Source organism: Gymnodraco acuticeps, unplaced genomic scaffold (genome assembly GCF_902827175.1).
Source record: "Gymnodraco acuticeps unplaced genomic scaffold, fGymAcu1.1, whole genome shotgun sequence".
NCBI classification, from domain to species: Eukaryota; Metazoa; Chordata; class Actinopteri; order Perciformes; family Bathydraconidae; genus Gymnodraco; species Gymnodraco acuticeps.
The window spans coordinates 899,052-921,930 of NW_022992021.1; the positions used below are offsets into that span (position 1 = coordinate 899,052).

Sequence of the window (22,879 nt, forward strand, 5' to 3'; positions counted from 1 at the left end):
TGGCTATTTTTGTGAATTCCTCGAGGTGCTTATGGACCAGATGGCCTAATTTCTGTGGCACTTAAAACATAGATGTAACATTGCTTTAGGTACATCTGAACTTGTGTTCATGTACTCAAGGAAGGTTGCTCTGATTGTAGCATGAATTAAGGAGGAAATAAACCAGCAGTATGTAGGTCTTCTATATATAATGTTCACATGTAAAGATGCAAGATGTGCAAAGGCAAGGCAGGCAATGCATTTGAGACTAAGTGATTACCTCAGTTCTTGATAATTGATCTCGAAATCTCTTTTTATGTTTGCATCCAGGACTTCCTGAGAAACATCCCGGGCAGCCTGCTGTGTGTGGATCTGTACGAGCAGTGGATGGATGTGATGGAGGGGGAGGCGGGAGAGGAGAGGACACAAGCTGTCCAAAGGTAAGATCTCTTCTGGATGCACATTCTGATGCTTATTCAAAGTTCAATACACCAAATAATACTGTGTTTTATGTCGAGCACAAACGGACACAACAAGTCATACAGACGTGCGTTATTTGTGACAAGTTAAATGAATAAATGCGGCTTTTCCTTTCAATTACACACTGCTTTTTCTAGAGGGGAACAGAAAGACAGGGAAAGAGGACAAGTCAGTTCCAGATGTAACAAGCTGCATTCCTTTTGCTTAGGAAAACAAAAAACAAGTAACATTAAAGCAACTTTGAAAAAGTGTGTGGAGAAATTCCTGTGGAGACCAGCCAACACACACACACACACACACACACACACACACACACACACACACACACACACACACACACACACACACACACACACACACATACACACACACACACACACACACACACACACACACACACACACACACACACACACACACACACACACACACACACACACACACCACACACACACCACACACACACACACACACACACACACACACACACACACACAGTGAGAAGTGTTTGAGGATCGCTCTAGTCATTACATTCCCATGTATTACATCTCGTACCATCTTAACCTTCTCTCCTTACTTTCTGTCCTTACTTCCTTTCCTTTCCTTCTCCCCTTAAGGTTGCTGCAGCTCCTGCCCAGCGACAACCTGCTGCTGCTGCGTCATGTGATCGCCGTGCTGCACTGTATCCAAGGCAACGCCCACGACAACCAGATGAACGCCTTCAACCTGTCCGTCTGCATCGCTCCCAGCATGCTTGGGGCTCCAGCGCCGAGCACCCCCGAGATGGAGGGGGAGGGCACCAAAAAGGTGAGGAGGAACACACACACACACAATCTGCCGAACGAGTACTTTTACTTTTGGTACTTTCAGTATATTTTGATGGTAATACCTTTTTACTTTTACTTGTGACAAAGTATTCCTACACTCTGGTACTTCTACGTACTTAAGTACAAGATCTGAGTACTTCTACACCCTCTGCTAAGGACAGACAGTATTGCATGCTGTACAAACTGCAACGCACCCTGAGAAATATGAAATATGTGATATTAGGCTATATAAATACAATTAGAATTTAAAGCTATCTGCATGGTTAGCACCAGAGGTACGCAGAAAGCATGTTTTCATCGTAAATTGGAAGAACTAACCCTTTAATGGCGACGTAATCCTCTAAGTGGTAAACTAGTTACACACATTTCCCTGTGTGCTTGGGAGTAAGTCAGCATTAAACTGTTAAGCTTTTCCTTTTTCCTGTCAAGTCTTGCTCTAATCTCAGTGATTTTAAGCTCAGCAGAGTTAAAGAATGTGTGATTCTAGCTCAGGGGTGATCATCAGCGTGTGAACGTGACTGAGTATGTGTGTGTGATGTGTTGAATGTGTGTGTGTTGGGTCAGCTCCTGCGTGGAGGTCAGCGCTCAGATTCACGGTGCTGACACACAGCTTTCAGGCTGAATGTGTGTGCGTGTGAATACGTTCGTGTGCACACACGGTATACCTGTGTCAGGGAATGTGTGTCTGGTCTCTCACACACACACACACACACACACACACACACACACACACACACACACACACACACACACACACACACACACACACACACACACACACACACACACACACACACACACACACACCACGCTAAGTACACACTCATGCTGAGGCAGCTTGCTTCTATTATTCCATTGAAATGTTAAATTCCTCAGTTTACACACGGTCTCAGCAAGCCTCTCTGACACACAAATACACGCACACACACAGTTACTCACACACACACCTGTAGCACCTCAGTGTATTCAAGAAGTTCTTCAGTTGGATATTTTTGTATCTACGCTTTCGTTCATAGAGCTACAAAAGATTATGATCACCGCTCAATGTGTTGTTTAGCTTAGCATAAGAAACAAGGGTAAGCTAGCCTTAATCTGTCCAAAGGCAAGACATCTGATTGCTGGTCTCAACAAAAATGACAAATGGTCAAGCTGTATCCCATTTGGGGGAAAAGAGAAGCTGCAGCACAGGCAGTATGAGAACAAAGCACTTTTTGAACATTAAAGCATGGAGACATGTCCCAGAAGTGGCGCAAAATGAGAATAATATGGCTCCTTTAAAACATAACTTAGCGTTTGTGACCAGGAGATGTGTTTAACTGGAGTTAAAATAGTCGTTTTCAGTGGTCTTTTATTCTTATTTTGTATTTTTGTGAACTAAAGTTAACTCAAAAGTGAAGCAACCTTTCCTCCATCATTCATTCTCCATCATATCTTGGCAAGCAGGGCTAACTAAAAAGGACTTAATTCCTCACCAGTGGCTGCAGCCAAAGCCCACAGCGGAAGCCCCCCTGCCCATTATGTTGTCACTAAGACATACAAAGCATCATAATCGTTTTGAAATATGTGGTCTTTCTGGAAAGTTACAGTATTGGAGTTGCACACTATCTCTGTGGGTGGCTGGTTTGCTTATCTTAGAAATGTGAATGTGTGTACTCTGAGGTGGTTGTGGTTCATTGAGAAAACATTCAAAGAATTTCCTACAGAGTCACGGGACTAAGTGTGTGTTTTAGTGGAAGCAAATATGTTACTGAAAACCCTCACACATTTCAGCACAAATACCAGCACTTCCCACAAATACCTAAATATCTCTTTCATAAATACTCCCCTGATAACACTTTCCCTCCCACACGGCATGTTTGTGTGTGCTGCCTGAGCGTTGGCAGCCTTTTTCTGAAAAAACCCAACTAGATTTCAACATTTCCCTCCTTGCGGTCATACTGTCGGCCAACGCAAACCAGCGAGGCTCCTGGCTGTTTGATGGCCGGTTTCCAACTTTGTGTGAAGACACGTGAACGCTCGGTTTAAGCCAATTCAGTTTAGTCTCCGTTTCCCTCCTTCTTTTCTGCAGCTTATGATTTAAATGTTTTTGGCTTAGCTGTGGAGGAGGTAAATACAGCTTTAGCTTGAGTAGTACTTTAGATGGAGACAGAGAGACAAATCATTCAAAAGAAGGTTTGTTTTTCTCTGGAGCCAGTTTGTTTTCTCTGACTCTTCTATAGTAGAAGAAACATATATTTGTTTTCTGTCTGTTAGATGTTGACTGAAGACCTTGGAAATACTCAGACATGAACCACTCACACACATCTGTCACACATAAGTCCATTCCACTGGTTGGTGGTGGCGAAGTCGATAGGGACTTGGCTTGGTAACTGGAAAGTCACCAGTTCAAGTCCCGGAAAAACCAAGTGCTACCGAGGTGTCCCTGAGCAAGGCACCGTTCCCCACACTGCTCCCTGGGCGCCGTTCAAAATGGCAGCACACTGCTCCTACTAGGATGGGTCAAATGCAGAGAAACAATTTCCCCACGAGGGATTAATAAAAGTCCATCTTATCCCAACCTCCTTTTTTACATTACATTTAGCTGACGCTTTTATCCAAAGCGACTTACAATAAGTACATTCGACCAGGAAGACACAACCTTGAAGAAAACAGAATCATATAAGTATATCAGGTTTCATAGAGCCAAACATTTCAAGTGCTACTCAACTGGCTTTAGGTAATCCAGTCCTTTATTCGTATAAAAGTGCTTCGTTAATCGTTCTAACGCTCGAAGTGGAGTCGAAAGAGATGAGTTTTCAGTTTGCGCCGGAAGATGTGCAAGCTATCTGCCGTCCTGATGTCAATGGGGAGCTCATTCCACCATCTTGGAGCCAGGATAGCAAACCCACGTGTTTTCGCCGATGGGAACTTGGGTCCCCCTCGCAGCGAGGGCGCAACGAGTCGTTTGGCTGATGCAGAGCGTAGTGCACGCGCTGGGGTGTACGGTTTAACCATGTCCTGGATGTAGGAAGGGCCAGATCCATTCGCAGCATGGTAAGCAAGTACCAGTGTCTTGAAGTGGATTCTAGCAGTTACCGGAAGCCAGTGAAGGGAGCGGAGGAGCGGAGTGGTGTGGGAGAATTTAGGAAGGTTGAAAACCAGACGAGCCGCTGCATTCTGGATGAGCTGCAGAGATCGGATTTCATACGATATACACACATATTCTATGAATTGGCAGACATTTAGAAGTTGATAGAGAGTTTAGGATAACATCCCATTGGGTAAAAGAAGAAGAAGCTGTTCTGAATGTGCTGTTGATGGATGAGTGAAAGGATGCCTGCAGGCTCTTTGTAACTGTGTGTCACGTAGCAGAGTGACGGGGAGGAATGCTAACTGAGTGATGAAGGAGGACAGAGAGCCTTATTGAAAGAGAGTGTTACTGTAGATAAGAAAATATGAAATCAAGAGAGAGACTTTGAAAGAAAAACCTGGAACATCTGATGGGGGCTAAAGATTGACGGTGGTCAAAACAATAGACAAATTACTAAAATAATTGTCGTAACAGCTAACGCCAGGTTTTAAGACTCTACCCAAGGATAATAATTCATCTGAACAACTACGATGTAATGCAACTTGATTTTTTGTTTTTTAATGGACTTTTGTCTTGACATTTTTCTTTTAGACTTGTATGCAAGTTATGTGTGTTGTTTTATATGTTTTGTTTTGATTAGAACCAAGGATGTATAGATATATAACTTATTGGTAGATAATGAGGATCCAAAATAACAATATAGAAATATATATTCTACTTCCTTTAAACATTTTTTTATTTGTTGTTGTCAACATTCAGCATGGAAAGCATATAAGAAAGCATATTTGTCATGAACTTAACTTATATGCTAGACCCTGTTTTAAGACCTATTGGTGTTGAAAATGACAGAAGCAGAACGAAAGCCTTTCATGAGAGAACTGAGATTTCCTTTTCGCCTGGGTGTGTCTCGGGAGCAGTGTGCCTCTTTAAGTCGGACTAACCAACATGCACACTATATATCCCCTGTAATTATGGATTGATTAACACACACTTACTTTAAAATGCCTGTCGGGTGATGTGCTGTTCTTCAGGAACCAGGAATGTCATTGTGCGCTGATGACAGATGTCACAGTGGCAGCAGTATCTATGGGTAACAATATCTCACCTGTTATCACAAACAGGTTTTTCACACCCAAAGATAATTGGTTACATTCAACCTCCCCTGAAGCGAATCACTGAAATTCCTCCATGTTTTGTTTCTTATTGGTATCTGAAGTCGGATAGTGACAATTATGTATATTAAGATGTGCCTGTTATATAGGTTTTTGTGCAAAGGCTAAAATCCCAAAGTTCACAAGTCACAAAATACGAATATGAGCCTCAGAATGAGCGTAATAATGCCCCTTTAAAAGTGTTGGAGGCAGTGATGAATGTTACAGAGAGATGAGACATGTGTACATTAGGGCTGCACGATTTTGGGAAAAAATCTAATTGCGATTTTTCTGACAAATATTGCGATTGCGATTCGATTGTGATATTTCTTTTTAAGCGACCCAACGGAAGTTTATTGTAAAATGCGGCCATAATCTCCGGCTAGGAAGGTCGCTATCAACAGTGCTCCCGTCTCTAGCACCCCCGCAGCCCGAGCTACGAGTGAAAGAACTAAACTTACATGAAACTTCCGTTGGGTTGCTTTAAAGTCAAGCTTCAGTTTAAGATTCACCCTGTAATAGAAACATGTGATGGAGCATTACTAACCTGACTCAGATGGTTCACTAAACCATCTAGGAAAGCTCCATTGGAAGCGATTTGGAAAGGGCAGGCACTTTCAAAAGCACTTGGCAGGTGATTGGATCAAAGTAAAAAAAAATCGCAGGCTTTGCGATTTCATAATCGCATCATTTCAAATCGCGATTTCGATTTAAAATCGATTAATCGTTCAGCCCTAGTGTGCATGCATTTGCTTCTTATGTAAGTGAAACTGCAGGATATGGACAGAAGAGCTGAGAATAACCCTAATCCAAGTAATAAATGTGTCATCAGGCTTTCGCACAGCAGTCAGTAGCACAAGTGGTATTTAAAGAACAATCGTGGGGATAAAGCCTGGAGGTTAATGTTGCGTTTGCTCTCTGGTTACAGCCATGACGGATTAACTTCCCCTGAATACTAAAATAAGGACTCATTAAGTTATGTAATAGCTCTCATCTCCCATCATCTGTCAGGTCAAATGTTTCTTTCATATTTGAATCCCCAATCTGGTCCATTATTGGACCTGGGAAGTATTTTTAGTCTTCAAATGTGACCTAAAACTACAGTGCACTGAACTGACTTCAACCCGTTTTTATTATAAATCAACTTGTTTGAAGCTAGAATAAAGAAAATTGCACGTAGTTCTTTAAAAAATAGTGAAACAAATTGATTTTAGTCGTAAAAGCTTTATTATTTGAGCCACTTTGCTGTCTTTTAGAAATGAAGACCTTTTATAACTTGAAAATAAGCAGAAACAACATGTTTTCCTCTGAACACTGAGTCATACAACACATATGGACGCCACGCTGTACAGCTGTACCACACACATCTGGCCCAGCAAACACACAAACAGTTAGGCCCTGAAAAGTGTGTTTTGTCTCCAGTGTGTTTTCCAAAGTGTCGCAGTAACGCAGCGATGGCGATGTCATTTATTAAACTCAACCGACAGATTTGAGTGGAAACTTCAAGTCAAGGAGGATATGACTCTGAGTGGCCCGGCGACTATTTGTGTCGTAGCGCGTCATGTGTTTAGTCATTTTTTGGTCTGTTTTGTTTAAAACATGGTGCTTTCCGCCAAGTAAAGTGATTTGTTTGAGGACAGGTTCCAACTGTGGATCATTTCCTGAAAGCACAGACATTGTCGGTATGTTTTACTTGAACTGACCCTTTAAAAAAAGCCATTTAAAAAGTGTCCTGATCCCTTAATAAGATAAGATGAGCGTGAAAAAAAACAGTACAGCAAAGATTCACACAGATCAATAAAATCTATAATAAATAACATAAAATCAAGGAAATAATGATAATAATAATAAAAGACTATGAAAATAGGAGATGAATAAAAATAAGAGTAAAATAACTGTCAGCATATATACATATTTGGTCTTCATCTAAGTTATAAAGTGCGGAATAGGTTAAAGTGACAAGTTAACATGGGTTGTGGAAACAGTGTATATTTATGACCAATGGCATTTTTGCGGGGATTGCGTGTATTTGATCTTACATAGGATTTAGTAACATTCATCATCTTATAAGACATGATACGTTTTAGAAAAGCTACTGTTATAAACATTGGATATGTGTCTCTTGGTCATTCAATAAACATTTGAACAAGTGATAATCAAAGCTAATACAGTTATTATCATCATCAGGACATTGTCCAGGAGCGGGAAGCAGGATTTCGTTTTCTCAGTGCTGAGGAATGCAAATACTAAATCTGTGGAAACAAACAAAGCGGAACATTTCTCAGCATGATAATATGGGAAATAAACGCAGAAAATAACATAACTTTTGAATTAGTTTGGGGCTGAAATCACACAGTTATCCAAGTCATGATTCGAGCCTACAGAAAAAGCAACTACACATGTTTTTTTACGTTTTGCATCAGATCTACATTTGATCAATATCAAAATGCTCATCAGGGAGGGGGGGAGTGTGTGTGTGTGTGTGTGTGTGTGTGTGTGTGTGTGTGTGTGTGTGTGTGTGTGTGTGTGTGTGTGTGTGTGTTCCTTTTTGCTGAATTTCTGCAGATTTTTTGCTGGATCCCTGAGAAACTGCAAGAGCAAATGAAGCTCTGCATAAACAATAACCTTATTACACTTTCAGCCAACTGTTTAACAATGAAAATGAACGGTCAGCAGCTGCAGGGAAAGCAAAGAAAAGTCCAAAGTGTTTAGTCTCTAACCAGGCGCTGTTTCTCTCTGCAGGTGTGTGAGCTGGTCCGCCTCCTCATAGAGAACTGCACCATGGTGCTGGGAGAAGACGTGACCTCGCTGTTCAGGAGCTTCAGCCAGAAGAGCAGCAGCAGTGACCACGGCTCAGGTGAGACTGAGAGACAGAGGGGTGTGAAAGGAGATGAATAGGGAATGAATGAGTCTGGTAAATGTGTTGATGGAGGCCAAGTCTGCAGAAGGGGCTTTCTACAAAAATGCCCAGCTCCGCTCTATCATCACTTTACTGGCACTGTTGCACACATGTGGAGATGATGGATTACGAACAAAACAGCAACAAAGGAACATCTAAAAATGTGAACATTTTACAATATTTGCTTGATTAAGGGCGACTGTGGCTGCGAGGGAGTGCGGTCGTCTTCCAACCAGAAGGTTGTGGGTTCGATCCCAGCCCATGAAGTGAACATGTCGATGTGTCCTTGGGCAAGATACTTAACCCTGAGTTGCTCCCGATGGCATGGCCAACGCTGTGTGAATGTTAGGTCCTAGAGCAGGGATGGGCAACTTGGATGGTGGTGGGGGCCACATAATGTATGTACTGGCCATCAGGGGGCCGCAGATTCACTTGGAACACACACACACACACACACAAATTGCATGTATTGTATGTAATTGTAGTTGTCTAACTTGAAACTAGCTAAAACACTCTGCTGTTCCTCAGCGCCGCTCCCCTCCCTCCCTCCCGCTGAAATTATGAATGAAAAGTGTAGTAATCATAGATAACACGTCAGGGTCCGTGACAGTTTGTTTTCATCTGATTTCAAATAAACAAAGTCTTGGTTTTTAGAATATTAAACTTGTTTCGCCAAATTCAGATGATAAATACAGCTTTGAAGCTCGTAACGGCATAATTACAAGAGGCAATTTAACGTCACAGCAGGCATAACAACAGCCGGTGTTTCTTGTGAGTGTTTCCCCGGGAAACAAACACAATACACACAAATGCGTCACAGATTATTTTGCGGTATTTGAAATCATCTACGCAGCTCGCGACGTAACTAGGAGTCTAGTGGACGGTATCAGTACTACAAATAAAATTAAAATAAATATTTTTTTTTTTAATTAATTAGGTTGTTTATAAATTAATCTGAGGGCCGTAAAAAGAGGAGGTGTGGGCCGCCATTTGCCCATCCCTGTCCTAGAGTAAAGTACACTGCTCTGTATGAATGGGTGAATGACATGTAGTATGTAAAGCGCTTTGAGGGGTCTTAACGACTGGATAAAGCGCTATATAAGTCCAGTCCATTTACCATTTAACCACTTGATCATCAATCATGATTTAAAAAATATCGTGGGCACAAGATCGAAATAATATATATAATATTACATTATAAACACCAAGCTGCTACTAGAGGAAAACATATGTATTTGTGCACAAATAGGTCTGTGAAGCAAATATGCTTACCTGTAATATCTTCCATGTTGATATTATGTGCCTAACCCTAAAATGAGAAGCATAAATTAAGCAAGATTAAGACGGTAACAATGATTGATCAGAGGTGCTGATGGGGTTCAGGTCCTAATCGAACAGCTCCTTGACCGAAGGTGCTTTTTAACCGTCAACTCTTCTGTGTGTTGCACCTCAGAATATTGGAGAGAGGTGCTTGTACACTGACTAGCTCTCAGTGAGTGTAAGGCTCTTTCAGGCCTGCTGATTGGGGTCAATAGTTTGACCTCCACTAATTTCAGTGATTGCTGAGGTGCTGATTAACGCAGCGCTGAATCACTTCATTCATAAATATCACCAACTCTCTTCCTGATGCTATAAATAACCACGGGAGGTCAAAGACTCACTGCGGGACGACACTGTCCTCTGTTCTCTTCTCGGGTCAATGTTTTTAGTTCGTCCCACTTTTTTAAAAACGTTGTGTATTTAGTTTCTACCATGAAAGAGAAGCATATTATGGGAGATGCAGTTATTGTTCTTTGTGTAGGTTGTTGTGTTACTAAATGTAGTTTGGTCTGTCTGAACTTGGATTGCTCATTTGAGTTGCTAGTAGGAGGAAATAGCTTAAATTGCAGGATGCTTGTATGAAATGGCATGTCTGGAAAAGCTGTTTATTTTAAGGACTACTTTATCTTCACGTGAAATGCAAGGTTTAATAAGACTGTATTTTGTCTGCAAGATTATTATTTTTCTGTTTTTTTTAGATTAAATGATCATGAACTTAATTTGACTTCTCTATAATAATAATCTTTCTCTCTTCTCCCCTTTATTTCTTCATCTTCCTCCTCCTCATCTCTTCCCAGATGTGTCGTCCTTCCAGATGAACGACTCGTCCTACGACAGTCTGGAGAACGAGCTGAACGACGACCCCGAGTCTCCCTTCCAGGAGCAGCTTCCTCTTCGAGACAAAGACAAGCCGGACAGCCTCAGTCGAGACTCTGTCATCACGCTCAGCGACTGCGACCCCGACCCTGACCCCGACACGGACCACCTGCTGCAGCTGCCCCCGCTGGCCAGGCCGCGCAGGTTCAGTCCTGCGGTCCGACAGCCTCGAACCCGCCAATCAAACGGGGCGTCGCAGGGTCCCCGGAGACTGAGGAGGAGCTCAGAGCCCGCCTTGGCCCTGTCCAGCACTCCTCCATCAGACACGTTGATGCTGCATGCAGATCTAACGGTGAGAAAGGTGAGCTACGACGCTGCCATGGAGAGAGAGGAAGAGGAGGAAGAGGTGTTTCTGCAGCAGGGGCTGAGTGGACTACAGCTGAAGGAGGAGGAAGAGGAAGGTTGTGAGAAGGGAGGAGGAGCCAAAGTGCAGAACGGTGGGCGGAGGAAGATGAAACACGCCCCTCCTCCTCCGCTGCGATTGGATGTCAGCTGCTCCAGTCTGTCGTCACCGGCGACCTCACCCACAGGCTCCTCCCTCAGCTCGTTAGACTCCGCCTTCTCACAGTACTCCACGGACTACGCCAGCAATGGGGCGAATCCATTGGCCGAGCTGCCACCACCGCTCTCCCCTCTGTTTCCTGGACGTCCTCCGTTGTCACCGAGAGACTCCCCGCCTCAGAGGGAAGCCCCGCCTCTTTGGCCCACACAGGGCATGAGGACCAATCAAACGCCCCCTCACCATCACGGCCTACACCCTAACACGTGGCTAAAGAAGGACCGCCGCCTGTCACTAAAGCAATCTGATAATAATGGACACTCAGAGGAGCCTGAAGTGAACGGGAAAACAGACACAAATGGGAAAACAGACACAAACGGTAACAGCTGCTCTGACGTTCAGGAGGTCGAAGTGAACAGAAACTGCGGGCGTAGATCCAGCAGCCCTCCGTCGTACCAGCAGGCGTTACTGCAGCTTCAGCGCAGTCGCTCTCCCTTCTACAGGGGGACAGAGAAACCTCTGACGGTCCGAGAGCTGAGGCAGCTCCAAGACCCGACCAACAGATCCATCCAGAAACCACTCACAGGAAGTGAGGTCACACACAGGACTGCTAGAAACGAGTGTGTGCAGCCGCCACAGGGTGTTTTCTACGGACAGAACGCCACCACCCTGGTTCTCAAGAAGCAAAAGTCCCACTCTATAGCCCTCGATGGACACAGAGGGCAAAGGACACTCCCTCACCCCCGCAGAGCATCTGAACCCTCCAAGGTCACGGCGAACTCTCCCCCCTGCAGCCTCACTCTGGACAGACCTCGCTCCTCTAAGGCTCGGCCCAAAGATGGCGGCCTGAGGGTGTCACAGGTGGAGCCCAACCACGCCGAGCCACGCTTCTGCCTGTCTCCCTCCGCCACCCTGGCTGTAAGGGACTACTTTTCCTCACAGCAGGGTGAGGAGGATGCGGACGCGTGCCTGCGGAGGAGTCAGGAGGTGGCGCTGGCCATCGTTCAGGGGAAGAGGGACTGGCAGAGCAGGCGCTGCAGCGACCCGCCGGCGGAAGACTTTGACCAGCTTTTTTTTGCAGAAGAGTCATACGTGTAAATAAGGAACTCTGTACAGACGGATTGTGTATAAGAAACTGTTTTATATCTGTTTAATTCACTTTGTGATAATGTTCCCCCATATACACCCCTTTCAGTGGTAGTCATCCATATACAAAAAGGTGTTGCAGTTTGTGGTACGGTCAAGGTTTTAGATTTTAAAAGGTACCGATGAACCTTGTTCGCCTCCTTGTGGTTGTTCACTACTCAAATGTATTCTGACTTCCTGTCAACAGTAGACTTTGAAGGCGTTGGTTATAATCCATTAAATTCATTTTCGATACCTCTTTCATGTATTTGATGAAGTTGCTTTGTAACACTGCAGTTAGAGGTCCTACTATGGTTAATTATTAGGCAGTAATACTTGATTCTGTGAATTCAATACAGATTCATTGGACATCTGGGTCCCTAAACAATCGTTAAAGCTGCTGTCAAAACAAGTCAGAGTTACAGCTCATTTAGTGTGTTCTTGTTTTGGAATGTGATGAAGCTTTTTAAAAAGAAATGAAGGAAGAGGAGCTCCTCAGAAATGAAAGAGAAAGGACAAAGAAGATTTGTTTTATTCGCTTGAGGCTTTTCAAATGAAAACATATTTTTACCAGCCAGCAGAAAACCCCTTGAGACTGGTGGGAAATCATGACTTGGTTTTTAACAGAAAAACTAATCAAATTGATTTAAAATTTGGCAAAATGTTCATGGAACTTCAGACTTTTCTGTATATTATTGTAGTCTTTGCACTTTTCTTGTTTAGAAAGAAGCAAATCAAAGTTTTTTTTATAAGGAAATGCAATAAACGTGAGCATTATGACAACTGTGACTTCAAGCAAATACTATGAAATGACTTTAAATGTCATCCACAACGTTTTAGAGAATTACCAACCCTGTACCCATTTGAAAACGCCTTCAAATGTGTATCTTTTATGACAAGTTGCCTCTGTAAAGTGGAAACATTTTCCCCAGCGAGTGAATCGTTTGTCCGTGTGAATCAGTGAATCAATAGGGCCGGTATTTATTCATGTGAGCCGAGTTTCCAGACACACAGCACACAGTGTTGTCCTGCAGCTCTGGCTTATATCTCTGTGACCTGGGCAGAGGAGGGAGGGAGGAGGAAGAAGAGGAGCTGTGTGTGTGTGTGTGTGTGTGTGTGTGTGTGTGTGTGTGTGTGTGTGTGTGTGTGTGTGTGTGTGTGTGTGTGTGTGTGGTGTGTGTGTGTGTGTGTGTGTGTGTGTGTGTGTGTGTGTGTGTGTGGTGTGTGTGTGTGTATGTGTGTGTGTGTGTGTGTGTGTGTGTGTGTGTGTGTGTGTGTGGTGTGTGTGTGTGGTGGTGTGTGTGTGTGTGTGTGTGTGTGTGTGTGTGTGTGTGTGTGTGGTGTGTGTGTGTGTGTGTGGTGTGTGTGTGTGTGGTGTGTGTGTGTGTGTGTGTGGTGTGTGTGTGTGTGTGTGTGTGTGTGTGTGTGTGTGTGTGTGTGTGTGTGTGTGTGTGTGTGTGTGTGTGTGTGTGTGTGTGTGTGTGTGTGTGTGTGTGTGTGTGTGTGTGTGTGTGTGTGTGTGTGTGTGTGTGTGTGTGTGTGTGTGTGTGTGTGTTAGCATTACTATACTTGTGGGGACCGAAATCTGTTTACACAGTCAGGTGTGGGGACTCGCCTTCCTTATGGGGACAAATTGGAGGTCCCCATAAGGGGAATCATTAATTTTAGGGTGAAGACTTGGTTAGGGTTAGGGTTAAGGTTAGGATAAGTCTCCAGGAAATGCATGTAAGTCAATGTAATGTCCCCTGAAGTGATGTGTGTGTGTGTGTGTGTGTGTGTGTGTGTGTGTGTGTGTGTGTGTGTGTGTGTGTGTGTGTGTGAAAGAAAGTCAATATGTTGTTGCAAACTGTGTCCTGAGCAGGAATGTGAGAACATGTGTGCCATTGAAGGAGAAATGTGTTTTTATTCTTGCTTCTATGGCACTTCATTATTCTATAAAGAAACCTTTAGTCTCACCAGAATGACAAGGATACAGTGTGGGTGTTTGTGCGTATGTGTTAATACTCCACACGTATATTTTAACTGTTGTATGGTTTGTCCATAATTGTATAATATTTTTGTTCCAGTGCTGCAGTCGTTGCGATGATTCCTAGGGTGTCACTTAACAATAAATGACCTTATTTCACTGTGCATTCATCAACAGAAAGTATGTAAATTCATACTTACAAATACATATTCATAGCACAATGTAGGAGCAGTTTTCACAAGTTTAAACCCAGTGTTATTATGAGTTCATCATAGCTTTCCCTAAGGACACACACTGCAATAAGGTCATGTTAAGCGGTACCACTTCAAATGATCTCACAATGTACTTTATCCTGTATTAATATTTTAAATGTTATCTCCATTACAGTGAATTCTGTTTAACTTGTATAATTCTGCTATATTTATGATACAGAAATATATAAATATATATATTAAATCTTATCCTGATACTTTGGTATGTTTTGTTGTGTGAGAAAATCAAATGTGTATTTTTGTACATGCCAATTCTGCTGCTGCTGTCTCTATAGAAAGTATATTTGCTACAAAATGCACCATTTGTATATTGTGTAAATTTGATGTCAAATGCTCGCGAGAACAAAATATCATTGATTTTAATAAATGTTGCTCTTGTGAAAGTACTTTGCAGATTGAACTGAATTTCTTCTGTAGTGTTAATATTCATGACAGATTTATTTCACAATCATATACAGTATACAAACGTGCTTATTCCAACATGTTCTGAAAGCAGTTGTTGCAGCAGAGAGCAAAACACGACATTGTGAAATGATCAAACGTCAGTCCAGTACTCACTCTCTTTCAGCTGTTTTTGGACGAGCGGTGCAACTGGAGTTCCTCAAATGGAAACACAAAGCCAAAAATGTGTCAATTCACATAAACCGGTCATTTATCATGCTTTACTGTATAGCAGAAATGTACAACTTGGTACAAAAAACTGTTTTTGTCTCTATATCAGAAAAATAAAGACCTTTTTGAACATTAAAGAAACATGTCGCAGTAAGAAAATACAAATATGAACCAGAAAATGAGCACAATAGAGCCCCTTTAAACAGGCTAAAGTAGTATAAGACAGGAATAAAATACAAGAGTACAAAAGTTACAATGTAGTGAACGATATTAATAGTTGTTTCATTTAATAAAGGAATACAGAGAATCCTCAACCTGGATTTAAACGAAGTGAGAGTTGCACTAGACCTAAAGTTTTATGGAAGATTGTTCCAGATATGAAGTATAGTAACTACAGGGTCGGCTCTAGAACAAATCGAATGGGGGGGCAATCATTTACCACGGGGGGGGGGCACACACTGCCATCAACAACCAACACACACACACCAACGCAACTTCAATAAAAAAAAAACATGCTGTAAAGTCTATTGTCTTTCACACACATTGCAGGGGTGTATGTGCTATTGTATAGCGCACCTATGACTTCTGCATACATGCACGGTTGTGGCACGACCACCAAAACAGAAACATATGGACATAGGCCACCATATAAAAAGTGTGCAAATGTATTTAGTATCCTGTCCATGTGAACATGTTTTAGGTGGGGGATGGACCTTCATATGAAACAGAACTGTAAACAGATTTACTTTTTCTTTATGGATATTTTACTAATCACTCCCCTTTTAAACTGTATTCTTGTGTTACTGTCCTATAGTATTTCATACCTGTTTTTCATTTATTCTCTTATTTTTTAATAACTATAATGATCATATGTAGGTGTGTTCCTCGCAAATACTTGTTTACATGGTGACCAAACCGTTTGACACTGAGATAACCTACAATAAAGTGAACTATCTAAACACTGAGAGAGTCCTTTACCTCACTGAGCTGACGTTATAAGATCCTCTCAGTCTGACAGGAGAGGACTCTCCTCCACCTTGGTGTAGAAACAGCTCTTTATATCAGTTAGCATAGCTAGCTAACCAGATGCTAACAACAACATTCCACGTTACCGCTCGAGTACTCACAAAATGCGACCGTGCCACACACAGAGCCGAGCTTGAATGAAACACAGAGACCCAGAAGTACTTGTACTTGTACTTGTACTGTACTGTATATCATATTATTTTTGATGGCTTTACTGTATAATCAGTGTAACAGATTAACAGATCGCCACTGGGCTTTCATCTAAACACACAGCCACGTAATGATAACACAACAAAGGTCGGGGGCATAGGTCGGGGGTCATTGGTCAAGCAACACACCAATCAGAGAGCAGCAGTGAGCACAGCTCAGGCTGTGTTTTCTATTTGTATTCTTTATTTCTGATTTATTTCACACAAAAAACTTTTAGTGGAAACGTTTTCACTTAGCCTATATGATTAAAAAAAAAACGGCAAAGTGGCAAGGCTTGCCCGCCCTTCGTTGGGGGGGCACAGTCACTCATTTGGGGGGGGCATGGCCCGCGAATGACCCCCCATGACGCCGACCCTGAGTAACTAACTTATAATATTATGGCTTAATGTCACATTATATAAGATATGGCCACCTTTAGCGACAGATAGGTGCTAACCTGGGCTTGCCTCAGCCATTTTGACCTCTCTGTTCTGTAAAGCTGGAAATCATTGAGTATCCACTTTCACGTTGATATTTGGTTATAAAAAGATAAATCGTAGCTGCTTTAAGTTTGGAAGTGTTTGGAAAATGTGAGATATGTAGCCTACTATTTGAACATTGCTCGGCTGTAGAATTTAGAGGATTACACAACCCCCTCTGTTCCTCCAAAGCATCACAGAAAGCTTTGTTCTCAAGTCTTCTGAGTTATGAGTGCGAACCCGATACGAATATTTACTGCCATGAATCTTTGAGAGCAAGATTTACCTAAACACAAATCAACTGTGGTCTTGTAATTGTTCCTCAATTCTTAATTTATCATCTTTTTCTGAAGGCCTTTAGCACAAAGTCATCATTAACAGAACCGCAAGTGAAGGATAACTCGTATATTTTGAAGGCACATTCTGGGATGTCAAAACCAGCAGAATTATAGACGTAATCATCAAATGCCTGCAGATTTGTACACTGCTGTATCTCATTCTCCTCATATTTCTGCACCAGTACACGACGTTAAGTTATTGTTTGCTGATGTGACTCCACTGGCATGATGTTCCTCAGAAGGAGAGGTTAGCCACCAGTAAGGTGATGTAATGCAAACACAATCTTTTTGGGAATGTCTCCCATAAAAGTCATAGATCCAAAGTTGTGATTGAAAGACTGTGTTTGGTGTTTATGCGCCACCAGACTGGAAAAACTCATTGGAAACTGACAGGAAAAGTGTGTCAGTGCAGCTGCAAGCATGAGTTATATTTTCCTTTAACTTTTCTCATATGTGTTTTAAAGAGTTGTCATAAAGCTGGTGTTTACCAGATGCTGTACACCTCCAGTCTCCATTAAGTTACCTGGACCTGTAACTGATGCAAGTAGAAGAGAATAATAATAATAATAATTCATGAACATTTTTATTAGAGCGCTTTTCAAGGCACTCAAAGCGCTCTACAATTACACATTACACATATTAGACATGTAACAGTTATTACTCTGGACAATACCCACAGGAGCAAATTAGGGTGAAGTGTCTTGCCCAAGGACACTATTATATAAGTAATATTAATAATAATAATAATAATTAACCTTCAAAGAAATGTTATTGCAATAATGATGTATTCTTAATAATGAGGACTTCAAAATAATGTAATAATAATATAATAAACAACCTCTCAAAAATAATAATAATAATAATAAAAACCTCTCAAACGATTATCATTTTTAATTAGAAGTACAGGAATGAGTCCTAAAACCAAGAAAATACTTTGCATTTTTACCACTTCAGGTTTCTTAGTCTCAAGGACATAAAATACGTGAGCATAAACCCCACTGGTGAATGTCCGAAGCTTTAATGTGTCATAAAAACGACTACAGCTAACAAGTAACTAAATGAGACTAGTACATGTCATCATGCTGAACATTAGCCGCCTTTAGCTTACCGTTTAGCTACGTTAGCGATTGTGTTTATGCTTCGAAATCATAAAGTGGTGTAAATATGTGGAGATTATCCGGCTGAATAAAACATCTAAGTAGCATAAGCGTGTCTTTGTCACAGATTGTATTTTTGCAATATTCTAAAATCCAATGGAAAATTACTTTTTGTTGAGGGAGCCCTTTCGATGCTAACCTCCTGGTCGGCTTACAAAATATATCATCATTGCACCAGTCAAACTGTGTAGTGCTTTAGCTTTTGTCGCTGACACATTTTAAAATCCTGATTTCTTTCTCCTTACAGCAACCCTTATGACCCTTAGGTTTAAAAGAATACAGGTGGGGTGGGCCAGGGCTTGGAAAGTGAGTCTTTAAATCTCAGATTCTTGAAATCCCAGCAGTTCATAAAGCACCTGTTTCTGTTTTGATTACCATTAATAACCTCCTCAAGATGTATGCCGTTCGATGTATGCAAAGAAACCTGTTTTTCAAACACGAATGCATTCATCATAAAACTATCAATTGTATAATGAAGGGAGTGTGCGGTAAAGTAGATTTGTAATGGCCCTGACTGTTTTGTTTGGAGACTGTAGTCAAGTAGAATAACAAGGACATTATCAACAAGAATAAAATACACTTTTATCGCTCTGACATCATCACCATGATCAACAGAGAAAAACACAACACCCCACTCTCAACAGGTGACACTGACAGACCATATCACACTCTCTAAAGGTCAAGAACCTCGTAAAACATTACAGCCGCCATACGAGGAGTTAAACTAGGCAGAACGAACTGGAACATACTATGTTTATAAAGACAAGGCGTCTGTTAATAGAACCTGAGCTAGTTCACTCAATTGTGCTTTCTTATCCATGCTGTATTTAAAACAATGATTTCAGAGTCAGAAATCCACTATTCGTCCGTGATACGACCCAGCTAGGGGAGATAAGCAACACAAACCAGGAGCTCTTAGTAACAATATCGTTTTTTTAGTCGCCCTCTTATGCTTTTTGGTATTTTCCCTTTCAAATAATAGAAACTACTCAGAGAGGAGCTTCTGTAAAAGGCACCTGAAGTACGCATATTGATTTATATATATGGTGTTACTCTCAATCAATCAATCAAAGTTTATTTATATAGCCCAATATCACACGTTTTACATATTTCTCAGGGGGCTTTACACTCAGGATATATATATATATATATATACACACGACACCCTCTGTCCTTTGACCCCCAAATAGGACAAGGAAAAACTTCAAAAGAAACCCCACAGTTAATGGAGAAAAATGGGAAGAAACCTCAGGGAGAGCAATAGACATGTGTAAATTGAAAAGACAACATATTCCACATTCTAGAAAAAAATCTTATGTCTGATGTCCCAAAATGCACACTTGATTCTTGGAATTGGTAACATTCAATGTGATGGAGTTAACAAGGTCTGAAGGTATCCAGATATGTGAGAACAAAACCATAAAATACATTTTTACGCAGTGACATGCGCCTCAGGTCTGTAAAATCGGTGTGCAGCTGAATTCAAAGAAAACCCAGCAGCCATGTTGGAGTTCACAGCGTTTAACAACCAGCTATTAAACAGGATTGAAGCAGCCGCCATCAGATAACAACTGGAATCCTCAGAAAGGAACAAACTTTACCTGAAAAATGACAGGAAGACTTCTGAAGTTTCCTGACAGTCATTTATGTTAGAGTTGACTCTCAGGGACCTGACGGACGATTTAGGCAGGAAGGGGAATTGATTGATTGATTGAAAAGTTTATTAACAGCTTGTATATTGGGTACAGTACAGTACAGCTCAAAACATACAATTGTTAAGGGGATGCAGACCAGAGAAAGACTTTCGTCTTGTTTATATCAGGGTCCCCCATTTCCAATTCATCATATCATTTAAGACATATAAGACATATTTGACATACAGATGGCTTATTTACAATTTACATACAGGTGGTTTTTTTACATACAGATTGCTTATTTACAATTTTCATTTTAGATTTCGTTCTAATACATCCTAACCGGACATTTAAGACATACCAAGTCTACAGATATACAGTTAGTAACAGAGTCTAAAATGCGAGTATATACATAGATGGGGGGGGAAGCTGTCCATTGTACGACAGGTTGAGATTTGTACCATTACCGGGGCCAGTTTTGCAATGCTCTCCCCCGAAGGTGCTCTTTAAGAGAGGTTTTGAAGGTAAGTATAGTTTTACTTTCCTTTACAGTTGTGGGAAGAGCGTTCCACCTTGATGTGGCATAATTGCGAAACGTGTATTCCCCCTTTTTTGTGCCAAATCTGGGTTTCACATGATTTGTGGAGCTCCCTCTGGTGTTATGATCATGGTATTCCTTGACCTTTGGGAAGAATTTTAACATGTACATGGGTACCATAGAGGTGTAGTGGATCTTGTAGACTAGGCCCATTGCAAGTAGCTGTACTCTGTCGTCTACTCTAAGCCATCCTAGGTTGTCAAAGTGGGCAGAGGTGAGGTGGGTTCTAGATGAAAGGTCAAGCAGTTGTCTGACCAGTTTATTTTGCGATGTTTGAAGTTTTATTTTTAGCGCCTTGGAGGTGCTATGGTACCATGACGTGCAAGCATAGTCATAGTACCCTTGAATGAGTGCTCCTGCCAGAGTTTTCAGGGTGTTTTTGTTTACCAGAGAGGAGATCCGGTATAGGAATCTAGTTCTTTGATTGACTTTTTTTATTACATTGGATGCCATTTTGTCACAGGAGAGGTTTGCCTCAAGAATAGATCCTAGGTATGTAATTTCCTTCTTACTTGTGACAATAATGTCGCCCACTGCAACTGAGAAGTCGTCGGATTTGCTGAGATTATGTTTCGAACCGAAGAGAATGGACTGTTTTACCCAGGTGTAATGATAATTATTATCGGCGAGCCAGGTGCAGATTCTGCCGAGCTCGGAGCTGAGGGTTTTTTCAACCTGCAATCTGCTCCTGTCAGAGACCAGCAGGGCTGAGTCGTCCGCGAACAGGAACAAGTTGCAGTCACATGCTGATGACATGTCATTTACATAAATTAGGAACAGTAACGGACCTAATATGCTTCCTTGTGGAACACCACAGCTCACTGGGAGGGGGGGGGACCGAGTACCGTTTACCTCCACCATCTGTTCTCTCCCCTCCAGGTAGGATTGCATCCAGCTCACCGATAGGAACTCTCACTGACTGCTGGTAGCCTCAATATAGCTCCACATACCTGGATGGTGATTTATCTGCTGAATTATGTCATGAAACCAAATTATGGGGTAATGAAGGGATGAGTAAAAGTCATTCATAGGCCTGTATCACAGGACAAGGGCACACTTTTAGCCTTTATTAGGAGGACCCTCCTATCAAACAGGAAGTCATAGGGTAAGTTTGAGAAACCGGCTCGAGATACACTTTGTGTTATATTCCATGGAATGCTCTTAACATCCCGATAGCAATGAATATCTTAAGTGCTTTGACAAAAAATCCATACAAAAATGTCATCTGTGGAAGCCGTGGCGCTGTAAAAAGCACGACCAATCATCTGAGCCGGCCCGGCTAAAGTAACTGGAAGGCCTACCTGCCTGTCAGCCTTCCATCTGTGCACAAACTTATCTCGTGCCCTCATTGGTCATGTGCGCGTTCGTGTGTGTTGGAGGAGGGGCTCTGTAAGGAAGTGGCAGATTTGTTCCGGCTGTGTATTTTCAAATTCTAGCGCACTCGAGCTTGTTTCTCCAAAATTACCTACCCCACCTTAAAGTGATTAGTAGAAATACTGAAAGGACCTTAAGTGGTGACTTTTTGACTACAGATGGGGTCAAAAACTAGCAAGCCACGTGAATGTCAAATTAATTGTATATGCTACACAAATATGGCCAGGATCCGTTGAATTTTCGGAATATTGGGTTGCAGATTAGAATTTTCAAAAGGGAGGTTCATTTAGTAGAAAGAAAGGTCAAATAAAACTATTTCTGCTAAAAAAGTTAGCAATGATTGAGAGTCAGAGCTAAACATTTCAGATGTGTGTATCTCACACTGCACTGTAACTTTAATTCATGTACCTTTGTTATTCATGTTATCTTTGCTTTTAAATTAGTGTTTTTAAATGCCATTTTATAATATGTTTCTTTCATTTTTGTAAAGCACTTTGAATTGCCTTGTGTTGAAAGGTGCTATATAAATAAACTTGCTTTGCCTTGCTTTTATTAAAACACCTGAAACCTCATTCCTGACTACTGGGAGATATTATTTCAGAATGGAGATTTGTAATTGTTTTTATAAGTTATGTTCGGGGATTTTTACAAAAACGTGAAGGTGTTGCGTAACTGTCCCTGGTGGTCTAGTGGTTAGGATTCGGCGCTCTCACCGCCGCGGCCCGGGTTCGATTCCCGGTCAGGGAACGGCATTTTTTGGGCAGTTGTAACTCAGTCTTAATAAAGGACTTGAAAATGAAGGTTTGACGTTCAAGTCCCGATCGAAAAAAGAATAAAAGGTGCGGGTAGATGGATAGGAACCAGTTCGCTTCCTAGGCTCTGCAAAGGTGCCTTAAGCAAGGCACTAAACCCCAAAGTGCTCCTTGGTGTTGAACCATTTGCACCCTCTCCACTAATGTGTATGGGTCCTGTTTGACTGAATCTGGGGTTTATTTGTATTAATTTAAA

The 22,879-nt window shown here is 41.7% G+C and overlaps 1 protein-coding gene and 1 non-coding gene across 3 annotated transcripts in view; both read left to right on the forward strand.

The window, feature by feature from the left end:
• Positions 1-13,379, forward strand: part of LOC117536566 (rho GTPase-activating protein 20-like) — a 58,288-nt gene extending 44,909 nt beyond the window's left edge. For both annotated transcript variants that reach the window (XM_034201492.1, XM_034201491.1), the window contains exons 12-15: positions 310-419; positions 1,077-1,266; positions 8,250-8,364; positions 10,524-13,379. In XM_034201492.1, the coding sequence (XP_034057383.1) occupies positions 310-419; positions 1,077-1,266; positions 8,250-8,364; positions 10,524-12,199 (2,091 nt within the window). In that variant the 3' untranslated portion in view covers positions 12,200-13,379. The remainder of the gene's footprint in view (positions 1-309; positions 420-1,076; positions 1,267-8,249; positions 8,365-10,523) is intronic.
• Positions 13,380-22,546: 9,167 nt separating this feature from the next.
• trnae-cuc lies at positions 22,547-22,618 on the forward strand. Its single transcript has one exon. It is a non-coding gene; the product is annotated as a tRNA-Glu (tRNA).
• The last annotated feature ends 261 nt before the right edge of the window (positions 22,619-22,879 follow it).